Raw genomic sequence first — 22,238 nt, 5'->3', positions numbered from 1 at the left:
ACAAACCCCTTACATTCTAATTACAAATTAACACCTTCCATAGAAATTATTAGAAATCAAAAATAATTTTTTCTGTTGAGACTTTATAATAGATTTACTGTGTTTGCAAGATACACAAATTGGTCCAACTGAATACATATTTTTTATAATTTTTTGGTCTATAAGATGCAGTTCCCCCACTCCAAAAGTGGGTGGAAATGTCTGTGCATCTTATAGAGTGAATGTTGCTGAAGCCCCACCCACCCACCGGCCCCCACCCTTCAGCCTCTGCCTCCCAGCAATTTGCCTCCTTGCAGCAAAGAGCAAACAACCTGGTTAGCTTCAGCACAGCCTGATTTAGCACAAGCATATGATTGGTGGTTGGATTGGCCTCCCAGAATACTGCCAATCAGCTGTTCCAGGCTGCGGGGTTCACTGCTGCCCATCACCGCTGTCACTGCCTATCGCCACCTTCACGTACTTCATTTTTGGCCTCCATGTGCCCTTTTTTTGGCTTTCACGCACCCTCATATGGCCACCATGTGCCTTGTTTTTGGCCCGTTCCCAATTCCTGCCATCGCTGCTGCCTATCACTACCAAACTGTGGAGGCAGAATAGGCGGAGATCTCAGCTGCTTGGAACATGCCAAAAATGGGAAACATGGAGACTGAAAATGGGGCGCATGGAGACAATGATAGGTGGTGGCAATCCCTGTAGCCTGGAGCACCTGATCGGCAGTATTCCAGGAGGCTGATCCAACCGCCAATCAGCTGCTCATGCTAAATGAGGTTGTACTGAAGCTGACCAGGCTGTTACTGTTTGCTTCAAGGAGGCAAATTGCTGGGAGGCAGAGGCAGATTTTTTTTTCTTGTTTTCCTCTCCAAAAGCTAGGTGCGCGTTATGGTCTGAAGCATCTTATAGTAAGAAAAATAAGGTAAAAATAAGAGTATGTTGAAGGGAGGCTAGGTAGCTGGAGTGGGAATCTTGTTTTTTAAAAAAATCAGCAAAGCTCCATTTTTTGTAGTTTGTAGTCCTTCTTCTAACTATAGTTGCAAAAAAATAATAATCAGTGACATAGTTTTCCGCCATTTTAAGTGGAAATTAAATGAGTTCATTACACATGAATTTAACCTCATTAATAAAACAATGAAAAGTTCCTCAATTCCCAAATCAACTTGGGAGGAAAGCAGAGAACAGAACAGAATATTTTGGGCCCACTTTGCTCAATCATTCTATCCACTGTGACCTTTGATTCCCCATAAATTTTAATTGAGATCCATAGTCAACAAATCTACTCATTTCTGTTCCAAGATTTAAAAAGTGACCGAGGATGTCTACTATGTTATGATTCAGTGACGAACCTTCTGTCATAGCAATTATGGTTATATTTTTCAAAATATTAAAAGAAATACTGTCATGTTGCTGTACTTCTGTACTTTTCTTCCAAGTCTTTTGAAAAAATTCACTTTCCTACCTTATGTCAGTTGATTCAGCTTCATAGTGAAGTATACTATGCTTGATCAAAATAAATAATCTCTTGGTCTAACTCAAGAACCCCCAAACTATTTAGCACATTGGTTCTTTCATGAAGTTTCAGATTGTTCATTGACACACAACTATTATTAGCTTGCTGCGAAAACCCTCAGTCAAGGAATTTCAGCTGGGCAGATCTGCCAGAAGATTTTTCTGCCATGGCTCTGTCCTCTGCAACATCTCCCCCCCACACACACAATTCAGATCTGTTCCCACCATTTTGGTATTTCCAAAGGCCTTGAAGACATGCTATGCAAACAGACTGGGGCACCAATGGGGATGTGGCAGGTTGGAGTTGGTTGATGGAGTTGAGCACACCCCAACTCCTTCCTATATGTACTTTGCTCCTCCCTCTCCATCCTGTTTAATTTAATTTTAGACAAAATTTTAAATCTAAGAGCTATATTTATTGTTTTAAATGTTTTATGGTGCATTTTATTTAATGTCTGTAAGCTACCTAGATTCAATTTTGGTGAAATGGGCACATAAAACTTTATAAATCTATCAATATGAAAATAATTTAACAAATACTATCATATCAATATATTAAAAGGTATTTCTGCAGGCATTTTTTTTCCTCAAATTTACAAAAAGGCCAAACAACTTACAATTGGGAAAATGACACCCAAAAAGACAGAGACAGGGAGAGAGATAAAGGGAAATGCATCACTTTGGCAGAAGATCAAAAAGTTACAAAAGAATCACTGCAAATTAGGACAATGATGGCTGTTCCAATTAAGATGTATTATACTTATTCACCTTGATGGCTTATTGTTCCCAAACCATTATTTCAATGGGAGGCGGGGTGGGATAGCATACCTTAGTGATCACTCACTTAAGCAAAAAGAGGGAATTAAATGAAAAAAACCACTGATCGTGGCAAAAGCTCATTTACAGGGTACATAGCAGCCCGTGAGTACCTTTGAGAAGCATCTGTCACAAGATTTATCACATGCACTGAAGAGAAAGTTTTATAGAGGATGGTTTTCAACCACAAAACAAGGGAAAACATTCACCTACCTTGTCACAGTACAACAGGTCCACTGACTTGCCATCGCTGCGAACACAATCAAGCATTCTTGTTTTGATCCCAATGCCACAAACAGCTTTCTCACTTAGCTGGCATGTGCTCCAGTCTTGAAAGAAAGGGAAGAAAAGAAGAACGGTAGCCAGTGAAAAATATCTCCTGTGTATTGTACCAAAAGGCAAAAAATTGCAGTAACCTGCCCTCCTCCCTTGTTCATATTTCCCTTCATTTTCAAAAGATTCAGATGACTTACAGTGGATTTCTTATGTCAGCCTCCTAAGGACACATAAGTGATGAACATAGCAGTAAAATTAATATATACTGAACCAGCATCTCAAATTCTGGGCATCACATAACATTGATCACCTTGTAAGAATGCATAAAATAGCAGTCAAATCCAGAAGAGCACAACTTCAGAGCCTGTTATCATTTTTAATAGGAAAGATATAAAACACAGGGGAACTATTATCTACATTTAATTAATGTAGTTTTTAATTAAATTTGATCCAATTCAAAAAAAATTCTGTCTCCATACATGTCATCATTCTATACACATCCTAATTCTCAGGGCTAACCATACTTTTCTAAACACAGCAAGGTTCTTAGCTGGAAAAAAGTTGGGAATCCCAACCCTAGGCAATATCTGTTTCTGACTCTTGATCAGACAAAGAATACGGGGAAAGGTATCCTATATTCTGATAGTGAAATTTGTTCTCTCTCTGTGAATTCAGATCCAAAATAAAACTATCCAGATACAAAAGGAAGGTTAGGAGAATTTGGGAGAACTTCAAAATTTGTGGAAATAACCAATTAATCACATCAACTCTAGAGATAGTCTTTGATTTATGACCATTCATTGAACAATGATTCAAAGTTAAAACTGTTCAGAAAAAAAGTGACTTATGACCTGTACTCGCACTTACAACTATTCCATCCCTCATGGTCACATAATCACAATTCAGAAACTTGGCAAACTGGCTCACAGTTATGTCTTGTTACAGTGTCTTGATCACAGTTCCAAAAACAACTCCAGCAAACAAATGCCCATTCGGGAAGCTGAATTCACTTAACAACTGACATAAAAATTATGGCAAATTCAGTTATGACTTGACTTTTGACTGCAATGAATTACAACATAAATTCTGGTCCCAAATGTGGTTGTAAGTCAAGGACTACTTTTAAATGGAGGAAGATCATCAAATGTATATATATATATATTTTGGAGGGAGTCCAAATAGCTTTATTGCAGAATGAATGAATTACTTACCAGACACAGTATAGTAGGGGAATTTGAAGTGGAGATGTAATAGAAAACTATCAGGATAGAAAATCAGGCTATAACAAATGTTTGGCTATTCGAAAACAGAATGTGTCTGGTGAGCTGCAATTCAGGTAGGCCTCAATTTACAACAGTTTATTTAATGACTATTCAAAGTTACATCAGCACTGAAAAAAGTGACTTATTTCATAATTACAGTCTTTGCAGCATCCCCATGATCATGGGATCAAAATTAGCAACTGGTTCATATTTATGACCGTTGCTGTGTCTAAAGGTCATGTGGTCACCTTTTGTGACCTTCTGATAAGCAAAGTCAATGGAGAAGCCAGAGTCACTTAACAATCGGGTTACTAGCTTACCAATTGACAGATTCACGTAACAATTGAGGCAAGAGAGGTCATAAAATTCACTTAACAAATACAGTATCTCACTGAGCAACAGAAACTTTGGGCTCAATGGTGGTCATAAATCGAGGACTACCAATATTTTCTTTCAGTTTGCAATCTACAAGGACTTAATCAACATCAGTACCTGTCACATTATAATCATAATGATAGCAGTTTTTGTTCAGATGACAAGGCTCTGTCTCAACTGTAGAAGGACAGGTCTTTCCTTCCTGAGGCAGCCTTAAGATCTTTGCTGAGTGTTCCCTCACACTGCTGCCATTACAGGGCTGAGAAAAGAAACCAAACATCCTTTTACTTTGATAAAAGCAACATCCTTAATACGAATTCTTTCAGGCCAAAGTATTTAAAAGTATTTAAAATTGGGTTCAAAATCCACATTCACTTAAGAATCATATTAAGTGAGTTAAAACTCATAATTATATTTTAAAAATCTGACCTTCTCTTTCACAGTTATTGTGAGCATAATTGTAGAAAATGATATACAGATCTGCTTAAATATAACATTTAAATATTTAGTGAATACTTAAAGTACTTACACTTCTTGAAAATTCAATAAGTATATTGTTTTGATTAATAAAATGAATCCCAGACTTAAACTAATGAGATTTTAGTCATGCTGTTATCAATAACATAGAACAGGAGTGTCAAACTCAAGGCCCATGGGATGGATTTGGCCCATGGGATGCTTAGTTCTGGCCTGTGGGGCCACCCAAGAAACAGCAAAGGACTGGCCTGTGGTGCCTCTGCCAGTGAAAATGGAGCTCCATTTTCACTAGAAGAGGTTTGCAGGAGGCCGTTGCAACCAAAAACAGAGCTCTCAAGGGCTGCAGGCAGCCCTCCTGAACTCCATTTTTGCTGATAGAGGATTGTAGGAGGCTGTCTCAGCCAGAAATGGTGCTTGGGAGCCTGTTTTCACTGACAGAGTACTCAGGCCACCACAGGTGCCCCCGACATGAGTGACATTGAGCTGGTCTGTCCCCCTGAACTCAAACACAACCTGATGTGGCCCTTAATAAAATCAATTTTGACACCCCTGACCTAGAACATATATAACACTAAACAGGTTACAGAATCAGGATTAACAACAGCAAGCTAAAGACTACAGTACTATGGTTCACTTCTGGCTTAGCTGATCGTTTAGACTCATTACAGTTTAATGGTTGTAGTGGCCATCTAGTTTTTGTCAAAATTAAGTAGTTTTAAAACTGTAGAACATAGACTCAAAGTGTCTTACAAAGGGGGAAAATCTGAAGATCTATGGATACAGAAATATGTCACATACATACATACAACCTGAGATGGAAATATATTGTTAACAGTTTTTAGTGCCAAACTATATTGTCAAGAATTATTCTGTGTTACTAACATTTCCAACAATAGCCAAGGGAACTAATGATGAGACAACCAACCTATAATTATTTGCCCCAAAATTGTGGTAGAACAATTGACAAAGCAACTACTCAAGATATAGAGTGACTAGCATATTTAGTTTAAAAGGAACAGGAAGCAGGTAATGTGAAAAATCCCCTTATTTTCAAAGATAATAATCAAACACTAGATGGTTTGACTCTATGGCTTGATAGAAAGATAAGTTATAACTGGGTTACTGGCTAGGCATTTCAGAAGAAAGTATCTTAGAATAGAATAACAGAGTTGGAAGGGACCTTGGAGGTCTTCTAGTCCAACTCCCTGCTTAGGCAGGAAATCCTACACCACTTCAGACAAATGGTTATCCAAGTTTTCTTAAAAACTTCCAGTGTTGGAGCATTCACAACTTCTGGAGGCAAGGTGTTCCACTGATTAATTGTTCTAACTGTCAGGAAATTTCTCCTTAGTTCTAAACTGCTTCTCTCCTTGCTTCTTGTCCTGCCCTCAGGTGCTGGGAGAATAGCTTGACTCCCTCTTTTTTGTGCCAGCTCCTGAGATATTGGAACACTGCTATCATGTTTCCCTTTGTCCTTCTTTTCATTAAATTAGACATACCCAGTTCCTGCAACCGTTCTTTATATGTTTTAGCCTCCAGACCCCCAATCGTCTTTGTTGCTCTTTTCTGCATTCTTTCTAGACTTTTAACATTTTTTTTACATTGTGGCAACCAAAACTGAATGTAGTTTTCCAAGTGTGACCTTACCAAGGCATTATAAAGTGGTATTAACACTTTACCTGATCTTGATTCTATCCCTCTATTTATGCAGCCTAGAACTGTGTTGGGTTTTTTGGAAGCTGCTGCATACTGCTGGCTCATATTTAAATGGTTGTCCATTAGGACTCCAAGATTCCTCTCACAGTTACTACTATCTTGGTCAATTTTGATTTGGTCAGACAAAAGAATCCTTACTTTCTTAAAGTACTTACCAAAGAACACCTAGACCATTGGCCCCACTCAGATATGACACAGTCTTCTGGACATGGCAGTATGCATTTTCTAGCACCAATTGGCATCTCTTCTTGATCACACAGATAGTCTTCTACAATGTCTGAAGGACCATCTACAGTGTTTTGCATGCATCTGGAAAGACAGAGCCATAAGATGTAGTATATGTAAAATTATGTAGCTGTAAATAATTATGCAGTGTATTTAGATCCTTCCTATATAGAAAGTTTTGTGCTGAATTAAAGGGAAATAAAAATAAAAGAGCAATATGCATCTTAGTCTAAAATAGTACTCTCCAGTTATGAAATCTAGCATACCCAAGAGAGCACATTGTGGAAATTTTATCCGCATGTTATTTGAAAGAAAGCAGAAAGAAGAAGGTTGATCTAAAGGTTTTAACAAACAACATTTTCTCTGAAGAAAATTCCAGAAACAGAAACTTAACTAGACATACAACATTCTCAACTTGCACACTTAGAATTTCTCCCAAATCACTTGAATAGATGAAGGCACTCTAATTAGGAAAGAGTGTTAAACTAGTTTAAAAACTGTAACCAAACTTGATTATAACGAATTCTAAGTCTGTTTTAATTAGTTAATTACACAATTCATAGGCTGCCTGACTTTCAATGACTCTAGGAGAGTCATTAAAAGTAAAATAAATAAATAAATAAAATAAAACTAAAAAAGAGCTAATGGACAGCTCACAAGACAACAACAGGGAAAATCTTCATATGGTTTAGGGCCAGGGAGAACAGCTAGGTTTTTAATAACATCCTGAACAATGGATGCTATTGATGGGAGACACCTGGACCTCTTGAGAAGATATCCCAGAGGGCATGTCCTACTATAGAGTAGACAAGCTTCCTGGGTTCCACAGGATGAAGGTACTTAATTGATGGAATGCAAAGTGTGTCAATTTTGCCAGTCACACTGGATGTGTAAAACCACTGGAGACAGGCAGTTGCTCAAATTACACGGCTTTATGCCATGGATGGCTTTTTAGATGATTTATTGTACATTGAATTACACTGGAACACACCTGGTAACCAGTGCAACTAGCAGTACAATGGGTATAGTAAGGTGTGCTATACATTGCCTGCATCACTCCATTTTGGACCAACCGTAGCTTCCAAGTTAGCCTCCAAAGGAAAGCCCTATAATACATTACTCTAATCTGTTTGCAGAGTGAGGAATGTCCTTGTCCAGGAAAGAGTATATTTGGCATATGAGGTCTATGTGTGTTTTTGGCCTAATTTTTCAGACAAAGCAATTGTCTGTATGTTTAAATACCACTGATCAAAAGATTTTAATTTTAAACTATAGATAGAAAAATCTGCAAAAAAATAAGATTTGTGAGCTCAGCCACAATACATGATGCAGCAGCTTATCTTTTGTTTGAGTTAGTGATACTGTATTTACAATATACTCCCAGTACATATTGAATAAAACCTATTAAAATATAAATAAAACAGGATTTGAAGACAGCAAGATTTTAAACATCCACAACCAGCAGAATTGTTATTTATAGGAACGTAATATCAGGAAAGGCTCAAGGAAATAAAAGGTTGATTTGATGTCATCTTAAGCCACCAATCAATATAGAAACAGGAATATGGAAAGGCTCATAGCTACAGTATTTCTAGTTTTCCATAGTAGAAAGAGGGCGTCATGAAGCATTCACTGAGTCTGAGTTAATCAAAGGTTTTCTACACGGTGGCATAGCTTCGAAGGGAAACTTACCTGATGAGCTTGCCTGTAGTGGGAAGTTCATAAAAATACTCTGAAAGCTTTCTTATTACATAGGCTTAACAAACCATTATTTAAACAAGCATGCCCAAACTTGCAGATGGAAGTTGCTCTTCCCTCCAAAGTGATAAATCTAATAAAAGTTTAACTTGCCTCACTTTTCTGGTTTGTACACCCACTCCACAATTCTCCTTTAAGTCCACATTAGTCACTTTGCAGACACTCCAGGGTTCAGTGACTCCTATATACTGACCACAGTCACTATGGCAAGGGACCACTTCGTAAACCTGGAATGCAGAGACAGAATAATCAGCTTGCTTCCTGCAGAGAAGGATAACTGGCAGAAGGTAACTGGAACAATATTGTAACTATCATTTATTCAAATTTATGAGGCATGCATAGCAACATTAGCAAGCAAGCATAGATGTGCATGGCAATCCAACAATGCTTAGATTTGTTGATTAGGTTACAGATGGGAAGAATTTCAAGGCATTCACTCTTTCTGTTTCTGAATTTGTTTCACTTTTATAAAACCAGTTTCTTACCTTTCCTAGAATCCTTCTCAACTCTGTGTCTCGCAAATGCATTAACCTGCTTCTTTTAGGTGCATTGAGTGAGCCATCAAGTTGAGCAATACAGCAGCAAGATTTCAATATATTTTGTTCCTTTTTCAGCTTGTACAGTTAAAGGAACGGGGAATCTACAGGAGTCACAGGATTTCCAGCAAGATCATGTAGAATAAACTGTGATCTTGGCTCCTGTTATTTCCTCTTGGATGTTACAAGCTCAGCCTCACATTTATTTAGTATTCATTTATTATTCCACTTTCAGTTGCTCAACTCTACTTTGACTTCAGCGGCATCTGCATTTACCTTCAGCCACTTACAAATCCATAAGATTTTTACTTGAATGAGGGCTTATTGTTCTTAGAAGAAATGTTGGTATTTAATAGATTGGTAAATGACTCTTCAACATTCTATTAAAAGTCATGTTGTGCCTTCTGCTGGTTAAGCCATATAAGTAATGATGCATAAATCATTACTTATTCAAGTGGAGTCAAGTCCATTGGCTCACACATAAACCATGATTTGTATGCAATAACACATTTAAAACTAACAAAATAAATTTATCTTTACACAGTATAGGAATCCAATTTTTGTATTACATATTTGTTAAATTTATTATTTAATAATTCTTTAAATAAATTAATAATTCTTTAAATGAATAGTATAATGTATCTATTAAATAAGAAATATTATCCATTGCCGAATATAAAGAAATGAAAAAGCCATTTGTTTTGACTTAAAATATGGAGTAGGATAGATTACAGGGATAGATACTATGTCTTCGGTGGGTTAAAACCCATTGAAATCAAGTTTTCATCATCATCATTCTGTTGGGTACCATTATTCTTGCCATTAAATCACGGGGTAGGGCCCTGAATGGAGTCATAGTCGTAACTACATTATATTTCCACATGGCCTTGGATTCAACAAACTCTGATTTGGTATAGAGATTGCACTTAAATTAGCTATTGACTAAATGGAAATAATGTGATCCGTCCCTCAAGACCTGATTGGACCTAACAGTCTGAATTGGATGGTATTTTTATTTTATTTTGCTTTGTTCTCACCACTTAGATTAAATTCTATATGCATGATGTTTTGCCACCATAACTAGTATTTTTAAACAGGTACAAATGGGATAAGTGGAATAGAAAATGGAGTCCAGCTGCAAAGAGATAGAAACATTCTTAGTTGTATACAAAGGGTATATGCAGACCTACCAACTTTCTTGGCCTTTCAGAAGAGATTAAATAATTGTGCTTGTACTAAACAGTGTTATCATCAATTCCTTCTAGTTAGTGAAGATTGGTTGTCATTGAAGTGTTCTGATTAGGTCATCTTGTTAAAGAGTCACTTTGAATTTTATATGCCAAAATTAGTCATATGAGTAGGCAGGACACATGGCCATTAGAGCAGAGGTTTCACAACTTGGCAACTTTAAAACTCAAGGACTTCAAATCCCTGAATGCTGGAGGCAGCATCGCTGGCTGAGGAATTCTGGGGATTGAAATCCACGAGTCTTAAAAGATGCTAAGTTTGAAGACACCTGCATTAGAGCATTCATCCAATGGGTTCCCTGCGGATCATCTTCATCTATCAAAGGCAGTAATGATTAATAATAACAATGCAATCAATTTTTCACCCCAGTTATATGATTGCATCTCGCTCTCCCATTTCTGCCTAACAAAAAAGGTTACTAATATAAACACAGAAACATTTTAAATCAGCATTCAGATAGACTCAAAGAAAAGCTAAAGCAAAAGACAAACACTGCACAGGGTAATTAAATCTCATCCAGAAGCATGCGTGATGGTTTTGCATCTGTTTCACAGCCTCTTACCTGAGCCTGGAACAGGTGTTGACGATGAGCATAAGGGAATGAGCAAGGTAAATAAAAAGAATAGTTAGGAAGCAAAGCATATTCACAAAAACGCAGGTGCTTCAAAGTGGTAAACTGATTCTCCTAATAAGGAATGGTTGTTGTAAACATAGATAATTTGTGGGGGTTTTGCTTATAACATTTTATATCGAACTATGCTACCTTTTCAAAGTACAGGTAGTATGTGACTTATGACCATGTTTTGCCCCATTTTATGATCTTTCTTGCCACAGTTGTTAAGTGAAACACTGCAGATATTAAGTTAGTAATACAATTATTAAGTGAATCTGGCTTCCTCATTAACTTTACTTGTCAGAAGGTTGCAAAAGGTGATCAAATTCAGATGTTAGGCAATTGACTCATATTTATGATGGGTGCAGTGTGCTGGGGTCATATGACCCCAGCACACTGCACCCATCATAAATATGAGTCAATTGCCAAACATCTGAATTTTGATCATGCAACCATGGGGATGTTGCAATGTATGAAAAATGGTCACAAGCCACTTTTTTCAGTGCTTTGTAACTTTGAACGGTCACTAAATTAGTCAAGGACTATTTGTATTGGGAGAAAAGTGATACAGGTAATTCTGCCTTTTTGGCTATATTGTTTTTTAGCTTATTAGGTAATTAACTTTCAGACAAGAGGTGCTTTCAAAGGCTAACAATATTTCCAACTGGATTTTAATAGAGAACAGGAATGCTTTTGGAGACTTTATGAAAAAAAAACATTCAATAACAAAAGAGCACAGAATGTTACAGCTCCAAAAATATTTTTTTCCAATACATGTTGGAAGCACATTTATTCCATAAATGTGTTTTGTAAAAGTTATCGGTTTGCTTGATATTCCAAGGACGCACCCAAATCTTCTTTTTTGAATCTCTTGCCTTGGATTTGTGTTGGATTCCATCTCACTCAGTTCTGCAATAATGGAAGCTGCTCTCCCAGCATCCTGGAATGTATCAGATTTGGAGGGTGAGGTCAAAAAAAGAAGGCAGCCATGTGTAAAAGGGACTGGGTTTCAACACATGGCTGTGGCTGTCATCTTCCCTTTTTTATTCTCCTTTCTCTCAGATGGACAACCCTAAAGACATCTGTACTAGAGGTTGGGAACTATGGCCCCTTTATGACTTGTGGACTTCAATTCCCAGAATTCCCAGCTGGCTCAGGAATTCTTGGAGTTGAAGTCCACAAGTCATAAAGGGGCCATAGTTCACAACCTCTGGTCTATACTGTGAGAATCTGCAAGTCTGTCTCATTTGAAACAACATGGAATTGAGACTTGAAGCAAATTTTAAAACTATTTATATGATTCTTTATTTATTTATATGATTCTTGGATAGATGATTTTTAAAAAAAGATTCAATGTTTGAGAAGATAGACAGGCATGAATGACATGATTTTAAAAAGCTTTAGAGGAAAAAAAATCTGGATTGCGAATTTCAGAAAACAGCAACTAACAGTTTTGGATCCCCTGAAAAGCATTCAGAAGCTTCAGTTGTTGCAAATTGTATCAGCCTGAGCAGTCTTTGAGCCCCTCCAGAGTGGCCCATGTTACACTACTGCTCTGCAACCTGCACTGGCTACCGGTTTGCTTCTGGATCAATTCAAGGTGCTGCTTATGATCCCTCCTTGGCATGAATCCAGGTTAGTTAACAAACCGCCTCATCCCGTTAGGACAAGATTGTCCCACTGATGCAAGTAGAGGAGGCTGCCTGTGGATCCTATCGGTCAAGGAACTCTGGCTGGCGGGATTCAGGAGAAGAATCTTCTCTTCCATAGCACTGAAATATCCTGCCCCCTGGGGTGAAGTTCTCTCTCCCCCCCCCTGCCCCGGCACCATACTCCTGTCCCTGTGTAAGAGTCTGAAGAACTGGTATTGCCAGTTTACCTGGAGACCCAATGGGGGAATATCACATTGGAAGTGGCTTCTTGATCAGGGGTGTCAAACTCATGTCATCACGGTGATGTCACGTGACGTATTGGGACTTTGTTCCTTTTGCTAAAACGGGTGTGGGTGTGGCCAGTGCCTGACGCATCTGGCCCTCGGGCCGGGAGTTTGACAGCCCTGTTCTAGATTGATAGCAAAACCCACTTCCCCCCTCCCCCAGGCACCCTGTTTCCTTCTCTACCCATCTTTTAATTCATATTGCTGTACTTCCTTTATTTTAGGTGTCATCATTTATTATTATATTATTTTACTTTTAACATTTTACGTTCTACTGTCATAAATTGGCCAGAACAGGCCCACAATGAGATGGATGGCAAATAAATTTAATAATAAATAAAAAAATTAAAAATCCCCAGTTTTAAAATTTGAATTACAACTAGCAATAAATCTATTTATTTGCTTCTTGTCAGAAATATAGCAGTAATAATAAAAATATTCTTTAAATGCTAAAAAAAAAAAAAAGGCCATTATTGTAGCTTTCACTTTGCTTTTTACCACTTTACAATTAGAGTCACCTACTTTCCTAGGTTAAATAAGAAGCATGTTAGAAATATAAAAAATAAAGTTCCTGATGAATATATAAATTAATCAAAATTGCTCTTCAGCCGTATATCATCTTTTAATCCTGACTTTTCTCTTTCAAAGGATGCTACAGTCTCTGTGCACCGCTTTCACTACAGTCACAGGCTTGTATACTACTTTATTTTTTCAGCTGGAGGTAGGACAAGTTAATTATATTTTCTCTGCAGCCTGGCTCTGCCATGAGTTAGAGAATAATTGCAGATTTAACAAAAGGAGACTTTGACGAATAATCTAAGCTTTCAAGGTCTCCGAACACAGAGCAGAAGGTACACAATCACCCCATTTTCTCATGATTTAGAGGGATCTTTTAAAATATTTTGTTGCTGCTACAATTGCTGCAGCAGAAATTTCTTTGTGAGATCTGTTGCTATTAAAAAAGGTAACATGTGACACATGAAAGGCATACTGCATTGACCTACTGGGGTTTGTGCTATCTCCATACTTCTCTTTCCATCCATGTGTGAAACTTAAAGTTTTTTACCTCTTTGGAAAGCTACATGGATTTGTGTAACTGCTTTAGAGAAACATTTCCAATCTTCTTTATTGTAGCCACTGTCCTGGGTCTTCTCACAGAATACACTAGGAGATGAATCTATGTGGGGATGTGATTACTTCATTTCACTAAATCGGCATTTCTTAATCTTGGTACTTTAAGCTGTACTGACTTCAAATCCCAGAATTACCTTGCTGGCATGGGGCACCTAGCATGGCTGGCTGGGGAATTCTGGGAGTTGAAGCCTACCCATCCTAAAGTGCCAAATTTGAGAAACACAGATCTAGATACTTCATTCGTTCCATTTAAGTATCCTTTTGATCCAAACAAAGATGCCCATAACTATTTCCTTCCCAAATTCTGTTTTGAATTCCATCTTACATTAGTTTCACTAAATAGTATGTTCGCAGTATAAAGTATAAACAATTATTATAAAATAAGAGGACTAAAATTGCAACTTTCATATACTTAGGAACATATTCTGGGAAAACACTTAAATATTAGAACAACAAGAGACTGAAATATGAATCTGGATCAGTCTTTAGATACTCTCTAGATCTATTGATCTATCTACAATGAGCTGTGGTGGCACAGTGGTTAGAGTGCAGTACTGCAAGCTATTTCTGCCAACTGCCAGCTGCCTGCAACTTGGCAGTTCAAATCTCATCAGGCTCAAGGTTGACTCAGCCTTCCATACTTCTGAGGTGGGTAAAATGAGGAGCCAAATTGTTGGGGGCAATATGGTGACTCTGTAAATTGCTTAGAGAGGACTGTAAAAGCACTGTGAAGTGGCATATAAGTCTAAGTGCTATTGCTACGTTGATTCAGCACAGCCATTGGCTGATACTATTTGAGAATTTACCAGTAAGTAAAATGAAATTTGGAAGGTATTAAGTTTAAAAAGGTTAATAGGGATGAACTTTTCTAATAAAAATAATTTTTATTAATTTTTATAATTATATTTTGTTATATTATAAACATTAGATTTATAATTTATTATTATTATAAATTTAAATTTATAATAAACAATATACTGTTCTGCCACAAGAGGACAGTAAAGTTGTAGAAATAAACCTTAGAAAACTTCAATATGTGCTAATTGTTCATTACTTTGATATCTGGCACACACTTCAATTCTCAATATGAAGTATGCAGTTTGGAAGTAAAAAAAAAATTGAAATCACTATTAAAATATTTCTTTTTCCATACCATCTCACTTTTGGATGGCTTCAAACTTAGCTTTCACATTCAATTGTGTTTCATATTGTGTTCAGTTAAATGTTGCTTTATTAATTTAACACTTACTATCTTCTAAACTAGAACTAATTACATTCCCTTAAGTGGAAAATCAAATCAGGAAGCCATTTCCTTTTCAGCCTGCAAATTGTCAACACAAAGGCATTTAACAAACGTACATGAATGGCTAACGGTGTCTCCTCTGTTTATCCCTCTCTCTCAAACGTGAAAGAGAATTTATGGAAATATAAACTTGGACATTTCACTTGTTGAACAATATGCATATTAATCAACATTCAAGATGGACATAAAAGAGGACTGAGGACGCACAAGGGCAGCTTCCCCCTATTCAGCTGTTTTGCACAAGGAGAAACAGCATTGCCACACTTAACATTTTAACTAAGTTATGAATCACTTACTCAGGAAATCTGTTACAGGACCTAAAGTAGGGTCCATTCTAGAATTATTAAACATAACTTGGAAATTCAATACAGCCCTGCAATTTCCCTCTGTTTAGATATCAGATTTCTGATTTCTTTCTCTTTTACATGGACACTCACATTATTTTACACAAAAATAAATGCTCACAATTGGTTTACAAAACCAATTAAAATGATGTTTCCTTGGAATGGCAGTGAAGTGATACCAAGAAGGGCTTTTCCTACACAGTAATTAAATGACCATTAGTTAATAAGTTTTAATGCACTGGAGTTGTGTTTAGATGGTGTTATCAGTAAGAATAATCTCAGAAAATATTTTTAGTTTGGGGTGAGAGTAATGCAGGAATACTATCATCAGATTTTATATATTAAATAGTTTTGTATGTATGTTTTGTTCTACTTGAAAAAAGTAGAGATCATTTTAGCTGGTCAGTTAGGCAAAACATTGATTAATCTACATGACTTGCAGCTCTAATATAAGCCAAAAATACTGTCTCTGTTGACATTAAAAAGAAGAGATATTCAATGACACCTTTGATCTAGGCAATAAAAATAATTGGCTCTCTATTGGATGCTTCATATAATATGATCCTATATGGTTGACAACTTTAGGATGTGTGGACTGCAACTCCCAGAACTCCCCAGCTAGCACACTGGCTGGAGAATTCTGGGAGCTGCAGTCTGTGCAAAGTTCCCAAGGTTAAGAAATGCTGTTACATAGGTATTTTAATGAGAAGCAAGTCTCATTCTTGTGAAGGGAATACTGATGATGAGGACATAGAGATCACTTACCTGATTCACATGATCCAATTTAGGACATGGCCTTCCACCATTGTAAGGCTTCTCCCGGAGCCATTTAGACCTGACTTTCACTCCACTCCCACACGATTTGCTACAGCGAGACCAATTGGACCACTCACTGAGTTTGCAGTCTGATGGACATGGAATGATGCAAGCCTCCTCAATATAGCCTGGATGAAGAGAAGTGGACAGTTCAGGACAACTACAAGCCTAGCTGGGCCACACCTAATGTCTATCTCATCCCACCAGTGGTGGGTTTCAAATTTTTTTACTACCAGTTCTGTGGGTGTGGCTTGGTGGGCGTGGCAGGGTAAGGATACTGTAAAATCTCCATTCTGTCCCCAATCCAGGAGAAGGTTACTGCAAAATCCCCATTTCCTCTCGATCAGCTGGAACTTGGGAGGCAGAGAATTGATAGGGGCTGGGCCAGTCAGAAATTTTAGTACTGGTTCTCCAAACTACTCAAAATTTCCACTACCGGTTCTCCAGAACTGGAGAGAACCTGCTGAAACCCACCTCTGCATCCCACATTCTTTTTCCCAAGTGGGTGCTTCCCATAAACACAAAAGCCATGCGTGAAAGTTACTGCTCTCTTTAGATATTGACCTTAGCAAGTGGTACTCCTATGGAACATGAAGATTTTATTCCATTGACTAATAATTGATATTGGTCTCTGCAAGTTCTCCAACTCCTCTAATAGTCAGCTAAATTGGTCACCCTCAGCTTAGAGCAATGTTCTGCATCTATTTTGGAACAATTGCATTGGCTGACACCAGATTCTAGAATTCTAAGAGATACACAATTGCTTCATCCCTTAGAATAGAATAGAGCTGGAAGGGATCTTGGAGGTTTTCTAGTCCAGCCCCTTGCTCAAGCAGCAGTACCTATACTATTTCATATAAGTGGCTGTCTAGTCTCTTCTTAAAAATCTCCAGTGATGGAGCACCCGTGATTTCTGAAGGCAAGCAGTTCCACTGCTACATAGTCCTCACTGTTAGGAAGTTTCTCCTTAATTCAAGGTTGCTTCTCTGTTGATTAATTTCCAAGCATTGTTTCTGCCCTCTGGTGTTTTGTAGAATGATTTGAAGCCCTCTTCTTTGTGGCAGCCCTTCAAATACTGGAACACTGCTATAAAATTACCTTTACTTTTTTTTTCTTTAGATTAGCCAAACCCAAATCCTGCAGCCGTTTAGTCCGTTTAGTCTCCAGGCCTTTGATCATCTTAGTTGCTCTTCTCTGAACTTTTTCCAAAGTCTCAACATCTTTTTTTTTTTAGTATAGTGACCAAAATTATTTGCAGTATTCCAGGTGTGGTCTTACTAAGGTTTTATAAAGCCATACTAATACTTCACATGATCTTGATTCTATGCCTCTGTTTATGCAACCCAGGATTGTATTAGCTTTTTTGGCTGCTGCTGCACACTGCTAGCTCATATTCAAGTGATCATCTAAGTCTCCAAGGTTCCTATGATAGTTACTGTTTTTGACCTAATCTGTACTTATACATTTGATTTTTCCTGCCTAAATGTAAAACTTTGCTTTTCTCCACATTAAAATTCATTTTGTTGGATAGGGCCCATTGTTCAACTTTGTCAAGAACTTTTTGGATCCTGAGCTTGTCTTTAGAGGTGTTGGCTATTCCTCTCCAGTTGACAGTTTGTTTACAGCAGGCTTCCCAGTTTGATGCCCTCTGACGTGCTGGGACCACAGCTGTCAAAATTTCCCATCCTCTGTGGTTTTAGGATCCAAACTCTGATTTGACAGGAGTTTCTTAATGAAGAAATTCCTTCATCATTAAAGCTTTATTAAAATTCAGTGAAGAAGCTGATACACATCTCCAGAGACAATGCCAAAAAAAAAAAAAAAATCTGGGCACCTGCATTGTATCTTATTAGAATTCCTGCTCCTCCAGTATCTACAGTTCTGCTTTTCTGACAGCTGGAATGTAATTGACACCCTGCCTCTCATTACACCACTCCTTTTCCATTCATCTCCACAGCTACATGTGAATAAAAATACCTTCCAAGTGAGATTGCTGCTCTATTTTTCTGCTCTTCCCACTCCAGATACGATTATCAACGATATGTATTTGCCTACTCACTCATGTAAATGTGCTTGATCCTCTTAAAACTAGTAAGGTTCCATATTCAAACTGTAAAAAGAGACTGATCTACTACATCCAGATAAACAGCCATCTACCCTGTGTATTAGATGGAGAATAGTTCCTTTGAAGGATTAGCAAGTGGCTTGTTCTAATTGACAACATTTTAAAGGTGATGTTAAGCTAAGCATTGGGCACTTAGGATGATCAAACAAGCCTCTTTTATCCAGAGAGTCTAAATCCTTGTCTTTTTAGAAATGTGTACATATTTATACTAACATGGTACTATGGATATGATGTCCCTGCACAAATAGTAACCTTGGACCATATTAGAAGCTAAAAGTGGACATCTGAGGAACCAAAGGGAAGTATCAGCACATTCCAGGTGACTTCAATATCTGCTAAAATTTAAAATATTGAGGTTCCATGGAATATATTGATATATTGGTTTCTCAGATGTTCACTTTTAACTTCTAACATGGTATAATAATAGCAACAACAACAAACAACAGTTTTAAGCAGATCAGCCACATCCTGAATATCAATTTGCAGGGGGAAAAGGAAAAATGGACTAGAAAGTTCAGCTTTGTGCACTCTGGGTTAAGGAGATATAGCAACATTTTGTTGTGGATGAAAATTTATTCCATAGAGTTTAAATATTTGAATGGTCATCCGCTGCACTATTTTTTTTCTCTTAATCTCAATGCCTTTTGAGATTGTTCAGATGGCATTTATTAGTTGCTGGCATTTCGTTTTGATTCAGCTTATGACAAAATCCTGTTTTAACAAAAGGAGGCCTTTTAATTTTAACTACATTGGTGCTGCTTTTGGGCAACCAATGAAGCATTCTATTTTTGCTAATTGCATCTCACAAAAATTTCTCTGAAAAGTGACATGAAAATTGCTTCCTACTTCGGAAAATTGCTTAAATAAATAATATGAAGCAAATATATGACTGTCACTCTGCAGTTCATAGCACTTGCCTGTTAATACATGCATGTTAAATATGTCCCATGTGATTTAAGCTCTGCTCTCTGAGAAACTCTTAATGTGCCTGCTATTGCAGTAAAAGAACTAGAGCAGTCTGAAATTTGCACTGCAATTTCTGAATTATTTTCTTCTGATGAGAAGGAAATGTCTACTTTAGTCTCAGAGAGTTTAGTAATCTTATTTCAGATTTCTCTTGATGGTGTTTTTGAAATTACTTAATCTTTGGAGGTGTGAGTGCTACTGCTGCTGCATCTTTCCACAAATCTTAAACTTCCCAGGTAATTCATACTTCTTACTCTAAAAAAAAATCTGGTGGGTTTAATTGAAGCAAAGGAAGGCAGCAGATTGCTGGAGAAAATATTGCATGGAGAAAGGCAGCATGTTCACATACACACATTCCACCCAATGTCACATTACTTTTCTTCTCCTTTAAAATATATTTCACTAGCAATTTCTTTTTTTTTAATCAGTCTGAATAAGGACTCTAGAAAAAAATGCAGAATTTTCTCAATGGCCTTCAAAAGGTCCGCTGGCATAGAAATGATGATTAAGAACAACTTGGTGGAGAACAACACAAGATGATGCATGGCCGTCCTTGGACTGGATAACGGGCACATGTAATTGTAGGTCAGCAGGACCGCAGAAACAGAATGAAAATGCAGCCAGAAACCTTGAATTGAAACAGATGCTCACTCCTCCAAACAACATCATGATCAAATCCAGGGAAAGGCATTCAGAAAGGTTATTAACTTAGGTTAGCAAAGACCTCATCTAATCTGCCAGTATACAATAAGCTATTTCAAACACAAAGCAGCTGATGATAGAAAACAATGTTGTGGGTCACCCACTTTAGTTCCAATTTCATGAAACAAAGGTCTTCTACAAAAAAGGAATTCAACTGGAAAAATCCAGCAAGAACACTTCTGTTCTTAAGGCAATGGAAAAATTTCTCTCTGGGCTTCTAGAAGTCAAAACTGTGTATTTTAACTATGCCTTGATTTAAGAAAAAAAACAAGCTAATCTATTTTAATTGTTTCTACTTTTACTGTTAATTACAAGACTATTAATAAATTCATATCATTATGCACACTTTTCCTGTTTGCCATTAATTATGTGGAAGCCAGTGATCAGCTCAAATCTGATTTTGCATCTTTATCCTGGAACACGTATATTTGCCTTAATTCATGAAGCCAATATAGAGCCAACATAGAGCCAACATAGAGCAGAGGTTAAAGCATCAGACTAGAAAGTCTGGCAGCTACTGAGTTCAACCCCATCTTGGGCACAAAGTCAATCAACTTGAAGGCAAATGATGGCAAATTCTGAAAATCTTGTTAAGAAAACTTCACAGATGTATCCCAGTAGTCATCAGGAGTTAAAACTGACTCAAAGGCATACACACACATATACATACACACACATACACAAATCTTCCTTACACTTCTCACACAATCCTATGTTTCATTTAAGTTGATCTGACTAGGTAGCCTTCAAGTCTTAAAACGAATAATACCTATTGGTTTTGATGCCTACATATTATTGTGGGTTTTTTTTTGTTTGTTTGTAAAAAAAAGTGCAGAAAATTTAGGGAGGAGAAGAGAACTTAGATCTTGCCCATCCCTTTATTATAAAAGGAACAATATAACAAAATGGTATTTTTAGTCCATGTGGTGTGGAAAGTATTAATTAAGGAAGGCTATGCTATTTATTTCAGGATCATTGTATAATATGCCAACAGTAGGCAAGTATTTTATATGGAATTTGTAGAATTGTATACCAAACCTACAATCATAATAAAAGTTTTTGGTGATTTTAGGATAAGTGGACATCAATTCCCAGATCTCTTCAGCTAACATGCTGGCTGGGAAATTCGAAGAGTTGAAGTTCACACATCTTAAAGTTGTCAAGGTTCAACAACATTGGTTTAAATGATTACTCCTATAAACTGAAGTAAATAGGCTGCAGGGAAAATATATGGAATCCCAGCCATTATATCAGTTACAGGAGGCTGAAGATGAAAAACTATATATCCATGAAGATGGAAAAATCAGTATATACCAGTTATCTCCTCAGGCTTATTTTTATTAGCGAAATCTGCACTGTTAAAAAAAGAAGGCTCAGCATAATATAGTAGCAGGAATTTGCATAGACTTGGCATCTCTGTACACAATTGCTTAACCGAAGCATTACATGTTCCATTTGAGTCTTGCAGACCCTGCAGGATACATCTCAAATGTTTTGCTTCAAACATTGTCACAGACCAGAGCCCACCCCATTTCCCATGCAAAGCTTCCAGCTGTTTTAAAATTCTTTCTTTCCTTGTCTGCTTCCTTTTCATTTCTCTGGTGCACAAGTTAGAACCTGCCAACAGGTATTTCTTTTCTCTGTATTCTTTTCTTACTTGTTGAGAAATTGACACATCTGTTGCATTAATTACCATAGTATTACTGTTCTAGGCTTAGATTAATCTGATTGTTCACTGGAAAATGGAAGACAAGAAGACTCCAAAGAAAAGGACTAATGATGTTTCCATGCTAATTACTAGCTTTGCTGCTTTCTCAAGAAGAAGCCCCTCCTCATGAGAGGATTACATAGATCTATTTTTGCCTGTGATTAACAAGAGCAATCAGGAGCCAAAATGCCGGGGATCTGGCAGTAAAGAAATATACTAATGCAATTTTTTTTTAAAAAAAATGTCAACATGTGATAGTGCTATATGACTGCAAAAATCCTGGGCAAGGACAAAATACATTCACTAAATAATTAAAAAAAACAATGCTTCTGTGACTTGTAGTGACTTCTATTACTAATACTAAATATTAAATACTAAATTTTGTTGCAATTCTAATGC

At 37.1% G+C, this 22,238-nt stretch overlaps 1 protein-coding gene across 3 annotated transcripts in view; it reads right to left on the bottom strand.

The window, feature by feature from the left end:
* Positions 1–22,238, bottom strand: part of THSD7A (thrombospondin type 1 domain containing 7A) — a 302,477-nt gene that overhangs the window by 28,284 nt on the left and 251,955 nt on the right. For all 3 annotated transcript variants that reach the window (XM_058181258.1, XM_058181256.1, XM_058181257.1), the window contains 5 exons: positions 16,288–16,466; positions 8,502–8,635; positions 6,581–6,734; positions 4,350–4,491; positions 2,533–2,648 (listed from right to left, as the gene is read on the bottom strand). In XM_058181258.1, the coding sequence (XP_058037241.1) occupies positions 2,533–2,648; positions 4,350–4,491; positions 6,581–6,734; positions 8,502–8,635; positions 16,288–16,466 (725 nt within the window). The remainder of the gene's footprint in view (positions 1–2,532; positions 2,649–4,349; positions 4,492–6,580; positions 6,735–8,501; positions 8,636–16,287; positions 16,467–22,238) is intronic.

The sequence above is a fragment of the Ahaetulla prasina genome, chromosome 4, assembly GCF_028640845.1.
Source record: "Ahaetulla prasina isolate Xishuangbanna chromosome 4, ASM2864084v1, whole genome shotgun sequence".
Taxonomy (NCBI): domain Eukaryota; kingdom Metazoa; phylum Chordata; class Lepidosauria; order Squamata; family Colubridae; genus Ahaetulla; species Ahaetulla prasina.
This window is presented reverse-complemented; position numbering and strand designations above follow the sequence as displayed.